This window comes from Bemisia tabaci, chromosome 4, assembly GCF_918797505.1.
Source record: "Bemisia tabaci chromosome 4, PGI_BMITA_v3".
Lineage (NCBI taxonomy): Eukaryota > Metazoa > Arthropoda > Insecta > Hemiptera > Aleyrodidae > Bemisia > Bemisia tabaci.
Window position 1 is genome coordinate 39,562,391 of NC_092796.1, and position 18,970 is coordinate 39,581,360.

Below are 18,970 nucleotides of genomic sequence, written 5' to 3' on the forward strand. Positions count from 1 at the left end.
TTTATACTCATTTCATGATGAACTATTTTTATTTTTATTTACTTTTTTTATCTTTTATTTTTTAATTTTTCTTTTTCTTTTAAATTTACAGATTGTTGTCAATATATGCCTGTGATGTCAACGAATGCTGTTAGTTTTCTGTTGCTTACTAAATTTCGAAATGGTGTTGAATTACAAGAATTAGCCAAGGAACTGGACAATTTACGACAAATACTTGAATGGGATAATAGAAATATAGGTTTTACTGGCTCTTCTAGTTTTGTTATTCAACATGCGGTGAGTTTAAGCCTTCCTCTATTTTGTTCTGCCATTGAAAGTGTTTCCACTTGAAGAATGGTTTAAACTGGTTTTGTCAGTCTTGGAAATAGAATTTCAGATTGCAGCAATTTGAGGACTCTCAGAATTTAAAAAGAAATGAAAGAAGAAGGGGAAGAAGAAAAGAGTCCAAGAGAAATTTTAACTCTTACTTTGTTTGAAGCTCTTCTTCTATCTTGTTAAAGGGTGCTCTCAATCTTTCTGAAACAGAACGTTTATTTTACCCTCAGAGCAGTTTTTTTTTTTAATTGATGATCTTATATGCTGTACTCTCAGGCTTTGATCCATAGTGTTTCAGTATTGATAAACTTGATATAATACACACAGCTAATGTAAAATCGAAGTTCCAAGGTCATAACTGACTGCTCAATCGATTTCTAAAACTTATTTTAAAGGCTTAAAAATGAAACTGTTGATTCTCTTTTGATTTTCCATAGATATAAGGGCCAATTAGTAAATTTCTCTATTATCTTTCCAGGTAAAACTCCTAGGGCCTGAGTTGGTTGAGCAAAATCAGTCCAGCAATGATACAGCCATCATAAAACCAGTTTTAGCCTTGCCAAGCATCATTGAACTCTCGTATTACAGCAACACACTTGTACCACACTTCATCATGCCAGGTGTTGTTGGTAAGTCATCTCTATTATTTGAAACACAAAGCAAGCTTGCGAATTTAAGAATAGAGGAACCCAGGATTTCTTTGCATTAAAGGGTTTTTGAATTAGCAAGATTTCGCATTATATAGAGCATTTTTGAGGACAACTCAAATTAAAGATATTTTATTTAAAAAAAGCTCTCTATAATCAGTGTTCAGCCCTAGCAGGAGCATAAAAAATGCTTTGCTTTCTGACAAACCAGCAATAGTTTCATGCTTAGTTATACATATCAACTGGCTGTAGACAGCTAGAACCCAGTTCAGTATTTTCAAAAACATCAGATAGCACTAAAATGATGACATTGATATGACACAAGGCATGGCATTAAAATGTGATCTTTGAGATGTGCTACATATCTGTCGCTGCTGCTGAAAGACTCAAAGAAAAAAATTGATTAACAAGCAGTTCAAGATGCGAATACATCTACACGCAAATAAACGATCTCAAACGGGCAGAAGTTGCTCCTCTTATTCCTCTTTACATTTTCCTTAAATTTTTTTTGCAGCCACCGCATTGTGCTCACTGTTAAAAGAACAATTTGAAACCGCCAGAAGTCAGGGTGGAAATTCGTCAAGGCCAACCACCACTCAGTTGGACTTACTGCAGCATTCATTGAAATTATGTGATATTCTACAATTTGAATTCATTTTCACGAAACCCTGTCAGTACCTGGATACTATCGTCATCCAAACAATAGAGCAGCTTGCCACCCTAGATATTTTAGCTGTTAAGCAGGTAAATTTTCATTGTGAATCATTTGAATGTCACGAACCACCTATGGTAAATTCTCAACACCATTTGCGCAAATTTTTTATGTTTGTTGCCTCGTTTCCGCCCACTTCTACTAACTGGAAATGAATATCAATGGGTTTTACTCGTTTTGCATTTTAAGCCGTATCATGAATGGATTTGACATTTTGCGACAAGTATATGGTTGAAAAACTCATCGAAGCAGATTGAATAATTATTCTAAAAGGAGTTCTAATTAATCCTCTTCAAACACCAAAAACAAAATATAAAACACCAATATCCTTGTGATTAGTTGAAAAAGCTGGAAAAGCTTTGAAAAAAAGCTTTGTTGAAAAGCTTTCCGTCAGATCTGACAGAAGCGGCACTCGCTTGCTCTGACTAAACTGACTGTCATAACACTAACAAAAGCATTTGCGGATGAAAAAATTTATTATTGTAACTATTTTTTTCCATGTACACTAATTTTATCGATGAATTTAAAGTTTTTCTAATTTTTACTTAAAATTTTCCCATCCCAATTACATAAGCTACAAAGCGTGTTTGAGGCTCTACTTTTAAAATACCACTTGTAAACAAATTCACCTATCAAACATGGTTATTCAGAGCAAGATGAATAATAATGTTAGTTTTCCATTTTGAAGTCGATGACATAAAGAAATAAAAAAAAATCTTAACTGCAACATGTTCTAAACTCTCTCATATTGATTGTTATGTCGTTTTCTTGATCCAGGAATTATTAATGGAAGAAGAACAATGGAGTCAGAGGTTTGCAAGGCGGCTTGAAGAAGAGGATGAATATGACGATTATGGAGGTGATGAATATGATGTTGATTTAGACGACAACCCATCAGTCTTCAATATTGGAAATAAAATTACTTATGAAGTGAGTTTCCAGCAATTCCTCTCAATTTTGAATAATTTTATACATAAAATATTACTTGTGGGAGTTCTCAGCAGTACATTTTTCAGAAAAACAGTAATCCCCCCATTATTTTTAACAATTCTATACTCAATGTAATTTTTCAAATCATTTTTTATTTTTGAAAGTTTTCATCTCTGCATTTTTGAAGAGGAATATGTATCTATGGGAATTGTTAATGAACATGAGAATTCAGGGGTACTTTAATTTTCACGATATCTCTTTTCAAGCACGTTGCATTAAATCAAGTAATTTAAATTTTTTTTCTTTTTTTCCTCATTATCTCTTGCAGACAAAAAAAACGAAATCTTAAATAGTCGTGATGTGTCTTAAGAATATCAATTTTGACATTGAAGCACCCAAAAAGAAGGCAGAATGAAAACAAAAGTACTTAAATTGGTCGATGTCATCAGCATAGCAGAGGAATGAGTTGGCTCAAAAATTTAATCTTCCACTGTATAAATAATCTTCCACCTCCTGTACTAGTTTTTTCATCCTGTAGAACGAAACGTTCCCAGCAGAATGCAAACAAACACACAGAGGAAAATTCAACAACATTTTTCATTAGGAACCACAATTTCTGACTCTGTTTAGAAACATCGTATGTACCATTAATTTTCCTACGCATACGGGTGTTTTTACGGATTGGCCATAAATTGTAGTTCCTACTTGCAAAATGAAGACCAATTGATTTTGTATTAGGCATGACAGAAAAATGCCTAGGGTTACCGTAATATGTAGGTATCATTCAAGCTTAATTTATCATGTTTTATGTCTCTTTTACAGATAAGCTTATCTTCAGAATCAATTAAGCATTTAGATTTCTATCGGAACATAGTTGCACCTTTTATTGAATCGTATTCAACCAGTGCCAAATGTCTGGAGTCACTCGCTGGCTCCCAAAACCAAGAACAAGCACATGTCAAGAGCGTTCTTGGGGAAATTAAAACACAACTTAGTCAAGGAAAACTGAAATTTAGTGAGTATATTTTGCTACCCAGTCTCATTAAGACTGCAAGTAAATCTGTGAGGATGAAAACAGACAAACTCGAAATAAATGCCCAAATTCATCAAAGATGCCTAACTTTTTTAGAGGCCGATTCACTATTCACGCATGAAGAATTTTAAAAAAAAAAAAACAATTCTTTTACAGCGCCAAGATTCTCTTTAATTTGTTTGAAAAACTACAATCAGAGATATCTGTTAAATGCCTTCAAGGTGGATGAAGAATGATGAACGTCACACATCTTAAGATGGCAGGCAAAATTAAGATGACCACAATTCTTTATCCGCCTTAAAATGCCTTTTGTTGGAGTTCCACTCAGACTTTAAAAAAGCCAAACTATTTTAAGTTTGATTCAAGACATTATCACGTTATATTGATAGTGAACTTCCCAAACCATATATCTCGGTTTGTGACGTTGTAGGCTTCCTGTCGTACTTGATTTTCTAAATGATAAATTACTCAACATCAATTCTTAGAAACTTCCATGATTTTTCTTCTTTGTGCAAATTCTAAAAATACTTCAAGGAGTGATATTGATTTGTTCTCCTTCACAAATATAAAACAAGAGCAGAGATTTTTAGAGAGATGCTAACGAGATACATGGTTTTGGAGTTTCACTGTCAATATATCCTTTCAAAAAACATGCTATAGTGAGAAGCTTCAAAGTAATCTATGTTCTACTGCGAGATACTTACCTGCCTCACATTTTTTCTTCGTGGTCTTTCTTTTTTGAAATACTTTCCACAATGTGGTATTAGTTTCTCTATCCCATCAGCAAAGAACTTCACAAGTTGTTGACGAGCCAAAAGTCTTCGTTGAGATAATATGTAATAAAAAAAAGTATGACTTGGTATTTTTCTTTTGACTGATCTGAAAGAACATATGTCTGATTTCTATTTTTATTTTTTACAGACGAATGTGCAGCTGTAGACCAGATCAAAAACTCGCTAAAACTCTTTGAAAAATGGTCGGTCCTGGAGTCATTTACTCAAGACAAAATAAAGATACTCTATCTGACAGAAGAGTATGATGATAAAGCTAATCTAGAGCCAATAATTGAACGAATTATGTGTTTCAGATAGCCGATCTCTTCTTTAATTTTTTATTTTTGTTAATTAACATAGAAATTTTGTTTTTTGAGGGTTAGTTTTCCAAACAAATCGACCAACTGAAAAGCAATTGTGATCTAAGTTATTCTATGAACTGCCATGAGACGGCTTTTATTTTATTTCCAGAATGAAAATACCTCACCAAATGATGCAAAGCTAGCTTAATTGTTCAAATATTTATCAATAAGCAAAAACGAAATGTCAATGAATTTTTCTACCTATTAAGGGTTTACAAAATTTATGATTTTGGGTTAGTGCACTTGTTATTTTCTCATCAAGATATGTCATGATCCTGAAGATGAGGCCTTAAAGCAATGAAGCATTTTTCGGTCCCTTTTTAAAGATTTCACTCTCTCCATTCAAGGGGAGCCTTGAAAAAATGTAGCTAGTTATCATAAAATGTAGACTCGTGATAATGTTCTCAAGTGTTTCCCCAGAAATGAGATCGCATAAGTTTTTTACTTTTCTGATTCACTGTTTTCTTATGCTATCAAAGCATAAACCCAACGATTTTCACTTTTATAGAAGGTAATTTCTGACCGAAGAAAATTCAGGGAACTGGAAATCTGACTGAAATTTCTATGCCCCTTTCTCTTTAGGGTGTCAAATGAGACTGTAATTTTATCTTATTTTCCTTGACATCTGAAAGCAAATCTTGCAATCTCGCAAATTCTTGATTCTTACTCTGTTAATTAAAACTCGCAGAAATGGTATTGATGAGTTCTTTCATACACAAATGAAATAACTGACGCATCAAGTTTTTTTCGTTCTTTTTATTAGTCATGATAGTAGAACTTGAGTTACATTTTTCACAGCATTTTTAGGTTCTTTTGTTTAAAAATTTCTTCTTTTTCTTCTTCTCTCATCAGGTGTTTCTTATATTTTCTCAAACAGCGTAATTACTTTTGAATCGTTTTTTATTTTCTTTGTGAAAAACATAATTTTTCTCACTTGTATGGAGCGTTCCTAAGCTCTAATAATGTGCCTTATTTATTTATTGCATTCTTTTATATCTTTGAAAGTACTATAGACTATATCTGCTGTATCCTAAGTATGATCAAATCATCCACTTAGAAAGAAGGAAGAAAAGAAGAAAAAAAAATTACACAACTTTTGTATCATGTAGATAGTCAACTGTGTCTGCACAATTTTTTCTCATCATAAAAATGTATCGTAGACTTTAATTTTTTTGGAAGATAAATTTTCTCAGCCCTCCCGCAAAACATACGCATCAGTGTCTTAACCAGAAGCGGAATGTAAAATTTGTGACAAGAAAGGTTGTAAGTAAAATCAGGGCTGTACCAATTTTAAGGGACACAGCCAGCATCAATTTTCTTCTCGATATGTTGAAGCCCGATTTTTAAGCGTATTTTATGCATAGCACTTGATGAGGTTGGAGCATTGATTCATAAATGCATATCCTTAAATTAAATGTGAAAAAAAAGCATAAACAGAACTTGGTCCAAGTTCAATCTTGCTGGATGTTTTTTCCTCTGACAGCGTGTATGCCAGTTGATTCTTCCAGAATCTAACTTCGCCAAGAAGGTCTTCATTTTTCTAACTTGATAACATCAACCTCCAGATGATGATCAACTGGACGAGGGAAAATTCAAATATATTCTGTAGAGATCTTTCGGTAATGAAAGTTCTTCAATTTGTTCATTTTACGTCAACTCTGTCTCAGAAATTAATTATTCCCAGTTTACAAGGAGTATTTTTAGTCTTCAACTATGTTGGTAAATTACTGGATCAAGAGTTACATAGCCTGAGAGTCAGACCATATTTAGGGACAAAATTGTGACACAAGGCTTGACCACTTAAATCTGCACTGACACCAAAAATGGTTATCTGCCACATATTAGCACATGCTACAACGTGGCAGACGACCGTTATCCGTGCCAGCGTATGTAAGGCTTTTGATTTAAGTGGTCAAAACTTGTGTCATGAGTTTGTCACTGAACATCATCTCTCTCAAACACTAGTAATTGCACACTGGACTAACACTACCTTGGCAACAGTGATGAGCAGGTGAAGATTATTTAACTTCCTGAACAGGTGCACAGACATGAGTGTATTAAGTACATGAATAAGTTGTTAAGATTTTCAGCAAAGTATCGAAAGGAAGCTGAAAAATTTGGTAACTTTTTTATGACAATTACCCTTACTTTTGTTTATCAGTTACCATTATCAGTTTACTCTCAAACTAACTGGAATTAGGAAAAGATGTCGGAACTTTTCTTTATTTTCTGAGCCTGAATTTTGTTGGCAGGTTTGTTGTCGGCCGCAAGTTCAGGAATAAATTTAAACTTTGTTTTTTGACTCCTGATTAATAGTTTCCACGGTTTAGGAACCAAGGGTGGTTCGAGATGCTTGAAGAGAAACTCATCTTGCCTACAGCTTGAGTTTAGAATATAGTTCTCCCGACCTCAATTCGAATCTTGCGGTTAGGTATTTGCAACTTGCGACTGACCATAGCCAGCAAAATTTGGGGCCCGACCTAAAGATGAAATCATGACAATATCTCCCCCTGAACATTGAAAGAACATATTTGCGGAGGATTAATGCAGTATGTTGCTACTGTTTTAAAATGAATTATAATTGTTACTCTATTTTTTGTTACATTAAAATTCATACACAAATTTCTTATCTCTTTCTTTCATTTTCGTATTATTCTCTTATCTTTTTAAGGGAAAATAAGTGAAAAAAAAAATAACACAAATGACTGCTTAAAACCACTGTGAACTTTTCAGAGTCCAGTTTCAATTTTTTCTTTTACCTCGATTATTAAAAAGAATTACAAGTTAAATAATAGAGGTAGTAGTTTATTCATCAAAAATGCAATACATAGACATACATATACAGGTAATGTTCATGAATGAAATAAAAACATAGAATTTAAAGCAGCGTTTAGAAACTGTGAAGTCCAATGTCAGCTACTAAAAAAGCCTGTAATAATGTTGAAAACTCAAAAATCCAGGGCAAAAAAATTACACTGAAGGTAGTATCCAAAGATAACGAGGATGTAAAAATTTTGAAAATTAGGTATTATTAAGGCAATGATTGGGTTGTTTGCATAAAATATCTCCTTTTTTCTATACATATAAAAAAAAAAAAACTCACCCTCACATTGCCCTGCTCCATACATGACTGCCATAAGTAATTTCAAAAGCAGGTAGACCTTAGATTTCTTAAGAAAGAAAAATTCTAAAAACTAGTCATTTCTGTTAAATTATGACACTTGCTCTCATGTTTCTGCAGTTCTGTTACTGATGCAGTCTATTATAATGTGTTTTGAAAAAAATAAAAAATTGAGAAAAATACGACAAACTAGATCTCACTCAACAGGAAGGAACCAGCTGGATCACAGCATTTTCTAAACTGTTCAGTTTCTTTTGTGCTTTAAAAAATACTGAATTTGTGTAAGTACATATACAGGAATAAAATTTATACGATTACTTTCCTTTAAAATTACATTTTGTAGAAAAACAAAAGCTACTTGCCATTCGAGGCACTTTAATAGAAAAAGACAAAAATGCCTAATTTTTACAACACTGTAATCGAGCTGGTTCCTCTATTAGAACCTTCCAGCATGCAAGTCAGGCCCTAATGATAGATATCATGATGAAACTACAAACCCGCAAACCCCTATCTAAGATAAGAAGGCACTGCGTATGTTCTGTCACATTTTACCTACTTTATGTTATGACTCATAATGGTCCAAAATATTTTATGTGCAATTTTTTCATGATCCCACAAGATTTCGTGTGATTTCTCTGCACTAATACTAGATTTTTCCACAACATTTAAAAAAAACCATGAGGTAGGTCATGCTCTCCTTAAAAAATTAGCAATAGAGATTTTGAAATGCTGCATTAGAGGAACCCACCGGTTTTTGTGCCTAGTTTCACAGTCAATTCTTATGGTTTGACTCAAAGAAGATTAGGTACCTATTTGATCCCAATAGTCATCAGAACCCATGAGCATGCAATGTGGTCAATTTTTGACATTTTACTTGTTGCTTTCCACTCATCACTGTTTTTTTTTTTTTTTTTTTTTTTTTTTTTTTTTTTTTTTTATGATGGATGCGGAAGGTACCAAAACTTTGAGTATGCCATAAACCCTCGCTCAATCTAACACTCTAACATCTGTCAACAATTCGAATTTTAATCACCGTCTCTAGATGGGCAAACCTACTATCCTGAGCAGGCACCTGTGCTTGTCACACCCCCTCCCCTCCATGCAAAACCTTTGCTCACCCACGCCACTAGCATGACCAGTGTTAGCGAGGGATAATTCTCACCGGCCGCACACCAAGTTTAGATTAGAAGCGCTTTAGAGTGGAGGACTCCTAGAAATCATTATAATAAAGCGGGGGAAAAATTGATAAAAGTAATACGTAATGTGCGATGGTCAAGGTAGGAGGGGGGAGGACTTGAGGAAGCGTGATGATGGGGATGGTGGGAGATCGATAATTACTGGATTTCAATATAGATGTCGTTGCTGTAGCAACTACTTCGTTACGGCGGCGTTGATTGGAGGCCTGAAAAATAGTCCCCGGGCCGAATGAATTTTCCCGCCGTGTGTATTGTTCCGCTCGGCGAAGGAAATACGTTGCGAGCCGCCGCTGAGCAAAAGCATTTACCGCCGCGCCGCGCCGCTAACGCATCCCTGTAGTTTCGTATCGCAATTCTGTGAAGCAGTTAGAAGTCGTTTACGAATTCGCTTCGGCTCGAGAACAGTGAACTTTCGGTGTTGGTAGAGTGATATTAAACAGGTCGTGAACTCGCTTTGATCATGGAGAAGAGGATAGCTTTGGAAAAACGCGGTCGAGACCCTAGTGAGGTGAGTGTGTGCATTGTAATAAACTGTTGTTTCCTCATTCAACTTTCAACACAAGGTTATGATCTGAAGACTCACTTTGGAGGAAAGTTACTTTCCCTCCGAAGTGCACTTAGACTTTTGAAAGATTTAACCCCCCCTAGTATGTTCCTAGGCCTATAGCTTGTCAAATTTCCATCATGTCACCCCATAGATCCTGCCTGCAAGAGCCCATCAAAGAGGAGAGACTAAGATCAGCAGATCTGCTGAAGCAGTCACCCTTTTAAGCTTCACTTCATCCCCTACTTTCAGATTTAAGACTCTACTCAAAAAGCTAATTAACTGATTAAAATAGCCAAATGTTCATGCAAGTATTCTGATGTCCAGGGCCCCCCCTCTCAACAATTGGATCTACTTATTTTCATGTCATGGGCCCACTAATTCCATACCTACAATTTTACATTTTCAGCCTACGAAGCCTCCTCCGTCAACTGACTTTCCCCCGTAAACTTTTAGTCCACCAGTCAGGTCAACACAGTCTTGCGTATCGCTGAACTTGCTTAGTAGTTTCAGGTCTCGCACTCTATTCGATGGAGGATGACCTTACACTTGCATTCATGACTTGTCACTGACTATTTAGGCTGTCCACTATACATCATCATTAAAAACTATCAATCTGCTTACTTTTCTCTTCAATGGTTTGGTTTCCTGTCCCAAAAGTTCACCCTCCCAGGTCCCGGTTGAAAACTTCAGATCCCATTTTACTTTGAGTTAATTCAGTCAACCTCATGCCTCATTTCTCAGATACCATGTTAGTAACAATTAGTGCACGTTTTGTAAATCCATCCTGCTCAATTTTCCCATTTATTGCAACCCACATGTTTTCTTTCACACTCCAGTCGAAATTTCAAGTCTGAAAGTCATGCCTGTTGACCACTAGCTCCCCTTTGTTGATTCTACAGGAGGCCATGATAGCTGTTGTTTACAAACCAGCATGATTTTATTCATGCGAAATTCCTTATCCCCGCGTGCATGAACTGTCATTTCCTCTCCCCTCTTTAATTTTCCAGGCGTATCTACGAATTTCGGCTAGTTTCAACTCCCTCTGTTCGTATTTTTTCGTTCCGTGAAGTTCGTTACATTACGTCTCTGATGCAATTGAAGGGGAAACTGTGGCAGCCATGTTAGGTTGATTCTAATACGCACTTACTTTCGTCCTCCAAATTAGAGCACCGACGAGCTCGTATGCATCACCTTTCCACTCAAAGGGCAAGTTCTAGTAGCGGAATATGTCTCGAAACTGTCAGAACTGAACTTAACATCGACTTACTTTAATTTTCGATCGTTTCAAAATGGTTGTCCTCCGCCAGCTTGGACTAGTCTACGGACGTAACACGTAACTCAATCTGTTTTCCCGTCATTTTGCGGGGTCCCCTCGACCAGGACGAGGAACTGCGCGGGAGCGAACCGATGTCCCCAGAAAGTAATCCCTCATTCAAGAGGAAAATTTTCTTGCCGTTTCGATTTCTGCATAATTTTTCTAGCGGTTTTTGCGCGGAAAAAGTCGAATTTCCGCGAATATCCAACTCGGCTCATGTGGCGGCAAGATTTTAGCGCGTGGAAATCACGTGACTCTAAAGGTTACGAAAGCGCGCCATATTTCAAATTTGCGGCAGTTTCGCACGTTCCGGTTCTCGGCCCTCAACAACCCATGCCCATGGCCCCAGCATGGTTCCTGGAAAAGACGGTGTGGGATAAACCCGAATCTAGGAATTCACTCTAGTCGCTTTGTATTCTCCTTCTTTGATCCTTGAAACGGCATCTGACCAAATTTTATTCGCTAATGTGATCCCGCATCGGAAATCAAAAAAAGGAGGGTTATTATTAAGAAAATGGTCCTAGCAGTAACGGCCTTACAGAAAACTTCGAAAAATTTCGTTTATCCTTCCTGGGAAACTTTTGCAAATGTTGAAAATCATGACACAAGGAGCCCATTTTGGGTACCTTTTAAATTTAAATTCCAAATGGAAAATGTACGCGAGGGAAACGCTTAAAAAATTATTGAAAGATATGCTGTCTCGGAACACAATATTGATGAATGATGAAGGAATTTTAAAATAAAAAAATCAGAATTTTTCGTAAATTTTACCGAAATACTGTTCAAAATGGGTCTCCCTAAATGTTATTTTTTGAAGCTTTTGAAGAGTGATTTTTAACAGATGTTGTTACCGTGTGTACTTATGTTGAAAGACTATTGCAAAAATCTATTCAATCATACTCATAATCCATTGATGTGAGCTAGTTCAACCAAATTTTTTACTTAAGAAAAGAAAATGACCTTTTTGTGCCCATTGCTTAATTTAAAGGTTTTTGCTCTTTTCATTTTTAATTCTAGTGACGAATAACCGATCTTAAGTACTAATTGAGATATGAAAGGTATACTATCATAACACTCTTCAAATGAAGTCATATGCACAGCATTTGGTAAAAGGCAGAACATAATTTAATTTGTTAATCATTTATTTTTGCAGATCAAAGAATTGAACTTGGACAACTGTCGGAGCCCCAACATTATTGGTTTGACTGATGAGTTTGTAAATTTAGAAGTTCTTAGTCTTATCAACGTTGGATTGACCAGTCTGAAAGGTTTCCCTGTCCTGCCCAATTTAAAAAAGGTATGTAGCATAGCACTTGATGATTAACTCGATCAAGCCTAGCTTTCACAATTCTTCAGATTGTGAACTTTGAAGAAAAATCCTTTCAATTTATAAATCTGGTTAATGCTGGGAACTTGATTTTTGTCCATCTAATTTTTTATAGCAATCGAAAAATCTTATCCCTGCTCACATGCTACAAGATAATTCATAAATATTAAAGCACAGCTGAAGTTGGTAAAAATCTCAAATTTAAGTAGTCCGTGTTAAGTGCTGAAAGAAGAGATTTGATTCACAACCTTTACTTAAGATTATCCTTCTCTTTTCTCATGCTTGGATTCATCTTGATCACTAGATAGAATCATTAATATGTTTTCTCACTACAAAGGTCCTGGCGACGGCAGTTGTGCCGAAAAGCTTTGACCAAAAATTATAATCAATGAAGCACGAATGAAGTTTTTGGAAGTAAATTCTTGCACATTTTTTAGCACTTTGGCTACACACCTACCTCACAAGTTCAATTAAGTACCTTTACCAATTTGTTACAAATTAATGAAAGAAATGCAGCCAAAAGGATGCTGCATTTTTTTGCCATCTTTTGAATTCTTAATTGCTTGAACTCCTAAACAGCCCAAGGTTAGCCAATCTCAGTCTAAGCTCATTTTTTATTGTTGTCTTTTAACAGCTGGAATTGAGTGACAACAGAATTTCAAATGGATTGAACCTTCTCCTCACCAGTCCTAAGTTGACAAACCTCAATCTAAGTGGGAACAAAATCAAAGACTTAGCTACTTTGGAACCTCTCAAAGACTTCGAGCATCTCAAATATCTAGATCTTTTCAACAATGAGGCAACCGGAGTTGACAACTACAGAGAAAAAGTCTTTGCTCTCATTCCAAGCCTTAAATATCTTGATGGGTAAGTCATACTGAAATGTTGGTTTTCTTTCTTTCTTTAAGCTTCAGTGCAGGGATGTACAGAATCCTTGATCTTGCAGGTGTATGGAATTGTGGCCGCAGCAGCTAATCGGCTTTTTTTTTTCTTCTTTTTGAAAAAAAAAATTGTCTAGTGCATGCTAAAATGCTACATACAGAGGATGTCTCAAGTCAGAGTGTACTTTTGATATTTTTGTAAGTATCATAGTATGTCCTGAATAGTGGCAGCAAAGAAGCTGTCTGCTACTGACTGGTGGAAGTTACAGAGTTCAAATCAGGTGACTCATTGCCATTGAGTGAGGGCAGGTTCTCGATAGTCGAGAAATCAGTAGATTTTTGTGATAAGATTAACGATTTATTGAAGCATTAACATTGAAAATGTGAGTACCTATATAGTATATTAAACCCTTTGAGGCCTACACATGAGTAAACTCGTGTTGCGACTGCCGGCCAGAGATTCCCCTCTAACTCACTCTATGAATGATGTATCAAGTCATACAGCGTATGTTTTCTGTCAGGAAGAATCTGCACTGTAACTTTAAGCTACTGCCGATAGAGTGCTGTGCCCTCTGGCGAAAAAAACCTAGGTCTCAAATTGTTAAAACAGACCAGCTGTAAAGTGGACTGGTTTAATCCAGTCCACCAGTTCCCTTCCTGGTCTCTTAGAAAAAACCTTGTAAGCCTCGTGGAGGGGGATACCATTGCACGAAAACATGATTCTTATTGACGGCTTGATTACAGGTTCGATGTCAAAGAACAAGAAGCAGATGACAGTGAAGCTGAAGATGAGGAAGTCAACGGCAACGATGATGAAGACGACAGTGATGGGGGTGAGGGTGAAGGTAATTCCTCAAGTTTTAATTCAGCTTTATTGCCTATCTAAAGTACAACTACAAAAACGATCATCTTGATGGTGATGTGCAAAATGTTTCCGTTACTGTATGTTTGAAAAGAATAATACTGGACATTTTTAATGAAAATCTCTCCTCTCATTCTTTAAAAATCGAAGAAAAAGTTTTTTTCCAGCACGGATTGGTTACGACTGAATGTCGATGCCGCTATCCATGGCTTTGGTAGCTGATGAGACTGAGTTGAATTAAGTGCAGTTAATGTTTTCTTTGGAGATTAGGGTTCCTGCATGCTTCTCCTTCTTTCATTGGTGAATCAAATTTTCTGATTGGTTAGAAAGAATACTTTCCTCTCAACGCAATTGTTTAACACGGTATTCCAATTATACTGCTCTATTGCTTGTCCAATGGGTGGAATCACATTTTAAAATAGCAAATAGTTCGATCATAGATGCACTGTAGACCAGATTTGCAGATCTATGGCTGGGATCTACGAGAGCAACTAATCAGCCTACTGTTGTATTGGAGCATTGGCTCTGCATCATAAGATTTTTTTTTTTTCAACATTGTAATTGTTTGCTTTCAGATGAGGAAGGTGTAGATGAAGAAGAATTAGTTGAAGAAGAGGAAGATGAAGATGATGAAGAAATGAGCCTAAATAGAGTTTATGATGAACATTTAGATGTGAGTCTTTCCTTACTATGATCCTTTTAACTCTGTTGTGTACATTTAAACTCAAAATACAAATTAACTTTGAACACAAAATATTTAATTTCTAAGATTAAAAGAAATGTTGAATAGACAGTGTCTGCTCTACTTCAAAAATATTAAATTGATTGTCAGATGGCTCACTTGGGGGCCATCTATGAATTTTGGATTTTTAATTTTTAAAACATTTAATTTTTTTTTAGAAACATTGCTTTGTTTTTAAATATTTCACTGACCTGAAAAGTGTCAATTTTCATTTTGGTAGCATTCCTGACATTAACAGAGCTTCTATTTTCAAGGATCGCCAGCAACTGATTTTCCACTTCATGCTGATCAGTGTATGAAAAGAGGCTGTGTAGGCAAAATTTTAAGAATCAGAATTTTGTGTCAAGCGCATTTGCATCTTCTCTCTAAATTTTTTATGTTAGGCTTAGAGGCTATCAACTCCAACAGCCACTGGAGTCAATATTTTCATCTGTTCCGATCCATTCAATATTGAGGTTAATAACATCACCTGACATTTGCCAAACAGGGCAATTAGTGAAAATGGAAATTTTTCCTTCTACCTCAACATCGAAAGCATTCTTGAGATGAAAATCATGTAAAGAAAAGGAAATGAAGGATTATCTGTTGGTCTTGAACTTTTAAACAGGACAAAAGTTAGTTTTTTAAAATTTTTGATGTTGTGGGGTTTTATTCGCAGGAGGAAAGTGAAGGTGATGATTATGAAGGTGAGCTAGATGAAGAAGATGATGAAGAAGACGGCATAGAAGAAGAAGAAGATGAGGGAGAAGGTGAAACAGAAGGAGACACGACGCAAAATGATGAAGGTAAGATCAACTGCTATTTTCAAAATGTTGTTGAAATTTAAATTTTGATGACTTCTCAGTGTATGGTGGCTTCTTACCCTGAGGAGCTGGTAATTAATGATGGGAAAAATTCTGAATAGAGAATAATACAATTTGCAGTTTTAAAACTTTCAGGCTGGAAGGAGGGAATGGAAAAAAATGGACGGATCAAACTAAAATCAGCTTAGCCACATCGGGTTTTTTTATAGTCTCGTCTGGTGTCCCGCCTTCCCCCTTAAATTTTAGGAGTCAAATTAACTTTCTGCATGCGCATCATAGAGCTTGAAATTTGCTGCGAAAGGTGCGTTGAGAAAGTTATCACTGCTTAGTGATGGCGAGTGTGAAAAAATCTATAGGGTGTGTCAACTGTCCTAGGCGCCACAATGGCCCAGCCCCCCCCCCCCCCCCCATTTTTAGGGGCAAGGCGTTCAGGGAAGGCAGAACTCTGGTCTCACTGTTAACCCTCATATGAGCAAACTAAGAGAGATTACTAGGCACGAGATGTGCTTACTTAAAGATCATATCATGAGCTTTCCATTTGCTAATTTACAGCAATACTTAGGTCACGAGTTCAAGTAGTCCGTCGGAAATTGTCAGTCCTTTCTCAAGGGAATTTAATAATGTAGAAATTTTCTAAATACTATGCTAAGCCCTTCAAATGCCTCATCTCAAAATGGCAGTGATATTTCTAACTATTTCTTTCTTATCCTCTTCTTTCTACAGAATCACCAGCAAGAGGCAAAAAGAGAAAGCACGAAGGCGAAGAAGAAGAGCCTAACGCAGAATGAGTCAGTGTCGTGGCTGAATTTTAAATCAGGTTGACCAATGTGTTTATGTATATGTTATACAGATAATTTAATGTAAAGCATGATTCTCGCCCCGAAAAATTGATCAGTTTAGGTAAGCGACAAACCCTAAATTTTATGAATTCCTCTCCCTAGTGTGTATATCTTTATTATTTTTCTCAAGTTTCAGTTCTGTTAGGGATTCCATACGCCTGTAGAGTGTTTTAGTGCTGACTGTGAAAGAAATGCCAGTTGCCAACTTTACAGCCAAGTCAATAAGATGAAATAGAGTTGACATTAATTTGGGTAGTCAAATGAGTACAGCGTATCCCTAATTTGTTTTGAAATGAAGGAATTGAATCTATCATCCAATCGTAATTTGACGAAACTGGTATTTCTGGAGATAATTTGGTTGATTCAGTAAAAATAAAAACTCTCTATTGTGATCTCACTGACCTTAATTGTTAACGAGTAAGCAAATCATTACTTGTTCAAAGGCTCAAATGATTTTTATTTATCTATTTTTTTAACAGGTAATGCCAATTTTTGTATCATTCAATGCTACGAGCCTGTAATCAGATACATGGTTTGCTTGAGGTCACGCCTAAGCAGTCTATTTATTCCTTTGAATCAATGATAGTTAAAAAATAATATTAAAATAAATTAGAATCTTGCACGGTCAAGTCAACACAAAAATAATTGATATTTATATTAATAAATTATATATATTATATATACATGTTGATAGTTATTTGTAAAAGCTTCAAATGTTATTTTCTTGAGATGTAAGTTATCACATTATTTTCTTAAACTGTCTAGATTTTTAGTAAAAAGAGAAAACCTAAAAAAAAAAAGAGGACAGATCCCTGTTTTTCTAAAATCTTCATTCAGATGTATACATGTATTGAGTCTTTTATATATGTACATATTTCTGTTGGGTTTGAAAGTCAACACCATTCTTGCAAGTTTCCAGGGTGTCTACAAAGTTACAAATCAGCAAAAATTGGAAAATCCAGGGAGAAGTTTTACCCTAAATTGACTTAATCTTCATATGTGTTTATATGGCCATTAGAACAAAGATTTTTCACCTTTTACCAGGGAAATTGAGAACTTCCAAGTCAATTTAAAACAAGTAGCAGAAATTGCTTCTTCACTAATGCACGCTGGTAGATCGTTGTTGAAAACAAAAATAAAATTTGGGGAAACAACGTAATGTGGGTGAGGGAGAAACCCAAAATAGTTGGGTATTTTTTTCTTCAAAGTTCGTAGGCATCCTGGTTCTTACATAGCTAAAGATAATTATAAAAATTTTAGAGTCCTGGCTCGTGATGATTTGTTGAAGCTCAGACTGATCGCTTGCCTTGCAATGAAAGCAGTTTGAAGCCTTGTTAAGTTCCTTCATTTAATTTGTGTATATTTTTCCTCGTCCTTTCGTATTTTGTATGAGCTAAAGAAAATGTCTTAAAAGCTAATCATCTAAAATAAATTTAGTGGTTTCCTCTTTCTTTTTTTTCTTCTTTTTTACAGTAATTTTTTAAATCTATCTTCTTTTAGCAATCTTCACAAACAAATCCGTTAGTCTCTGCTAAGTCCCCCTCAAATAATGTATTCTCTTAAGGAAATACACTATCTTTTCTTTTCTATTATTTATCTTAATTTTTACGAAGCTGACTGTGTTGTTGAAGATGATTTTGTGTACATTTTGTTGAACTGTGCTGTCAAATCAGTTGTAAAAAGATATTTTATCCTGACTTCTTATTTTTTATTAATTGAAGGATAATGGAAGGAGTGAAATATATTCAAATTAACATGTGAAAGATTTAATTTGTTATTTTTAGAGTGTTGTTTCTTGTTTACTTGAAAACATCGGAATGATGCCTAAACATAAATTTACATTCTAGCCCTCATTTTTCAACTCTTCGCTGTTCCAAAGGACACTAGAATTCAGTAAAATCTCACTGTATCAACTAGAGACGTTGATGAATTATCTCATTGGGTGCGGCAAGTCAAGGTTTCACCATGTTCAAATATCTTATAATAATAAAATAATTCTGAGTCCTTTTCTAAAAGAGCTTTGCAAGCCCATACCGGAATAAAGCTATGGAACCGTGATTTGAATTAGTTTCTGCCACCAATTTATACCCATAACTTGATGGTGATGGTTCGCTTATCTGATTAACAGACGGTAAATATTTTTTCTCCATCATAGCATTGTTCAACTTTTCATTTTTAAGGGTAATCAAAATAGCATTTTCAGTTTTTTGAGGTTGAAAGCTTTCTGCAACTGGAAGTAAAATCAGAGAATTAATTTACAGCAAAGAAAGGGTGCTATAATCTGATTTTTTGCTGTGTTGTTTCTGAAAAAAATTACTCCTAATGAAGAGTTGAGCAGCATGTAAACAAGCTCCTGCTTGCACAGAATATTATCATTTCCAAGTGTGTTAATAGGAAGTACAAAGAGAACTGAAATTGCATGATAAAAATCTGTAAGTATGTTTTCTATGTTTAGGGTTTTTTTTTTTTTTTTTTTTTTTTTGTAATCATTATCTTTGAAAGTAGTTTTCTTTTAACACTGTTCAATTAATGTTGATAATTCTCACGAGATCGCTAATGAGCATT

The 18,970-nt window shown here is 35.3% G+C and overlaps 2 protein-coding genes across 4 annotated transcripts in view; both read left to right on the plus strand.

Moving 5' to 3' along the window:
* Nucleotides 1-7,394, plus strand: part of mino (glycerol-3-phosphate acyltransferase mino) — a 50,993-nt gene extending 43,599 nt beyond the window's left edge. For all 3 annotated transcript variants that reach the window (XM_019042971.2, XM_019042972.2, XM_019042970.2), the window contains exons 9-14: nt 92-276; nt 794-944; nt 1,477-1,706; nt 2,452-2,604; nt 3,427-3,619; nt 4,559-7,394. In XM_019042971.2, the coding sequence (XP_018898516.2) occupies nt 92-276; nt 794-944; nt 1,477-1,706; nt 2,452-2,604; nt 3,427-3,619; nt 4,559-4,728 (1,082 nt within the window). In that variant the 3' untranslated portion in view covers nt 4,729-7,394. The remainder of the gene's footprint in view (nt 1-91; nt 277-793; nt 945-1,476; nt 1,707-2,451; nt 2,605-3,426; nt 3,620-4,558) is intronic.
* Nucleotides 7,395-9,365: 1,971 nt separating this feature from the next.
* Mapmodulin (acidic leucine-rich nuclear phosphoprotein 32 mapmodulin) lies at nt 9,366-18,168 on the plus strand. The gene is made up of 7 exons (XM_019042983.2): nt 9,366-9,597; nt 12,105-12,248; nt 12,913-13,145; nt 13,904-14,004; nt 14,597-14,694; nt 15,422-15,548; nt 16,290-18,168. The coding sequence occupies exons 1-7, from the start codon at nt 9,550-9,552 to the stop codon at nt 16,352-16,354; spliced, it is 816 nt and encodes a 271-aa protein (XP_018898528.1). The 5' UTR covers nt 9,366-9,549; the 3' UTR covers nt 16,355-18,168.
* Nucleotides 18,169-18,970: the final 802 nt, after the last annotated feature.

Excerpts from the sequence above, each read along its gene's own strand:
- Mapmodulin (XM_019042983.2), top strand. The coding sequence starts at position 9,550 with ATGGAGAAGAGGATAGCTTTGGAAAAACGCGGTCGAGACCCTAGTGAG. Across the intron at positions 12,249-12,912 it reads TCCTGCCCAATTTAAAAAAG|CTGGAATTGAGTGACAACAG; the intron begins GTATGTAGCATA and ends GTCTTTTAACAG. Across the intron at positions 14,695-15,421 it reads TTTATGATGAACATTTAGAT|GAGGAAAGTGAAGGTGATGA; the intron begins GTGAGTCTTTCC and ends TTTTATTCGCAG.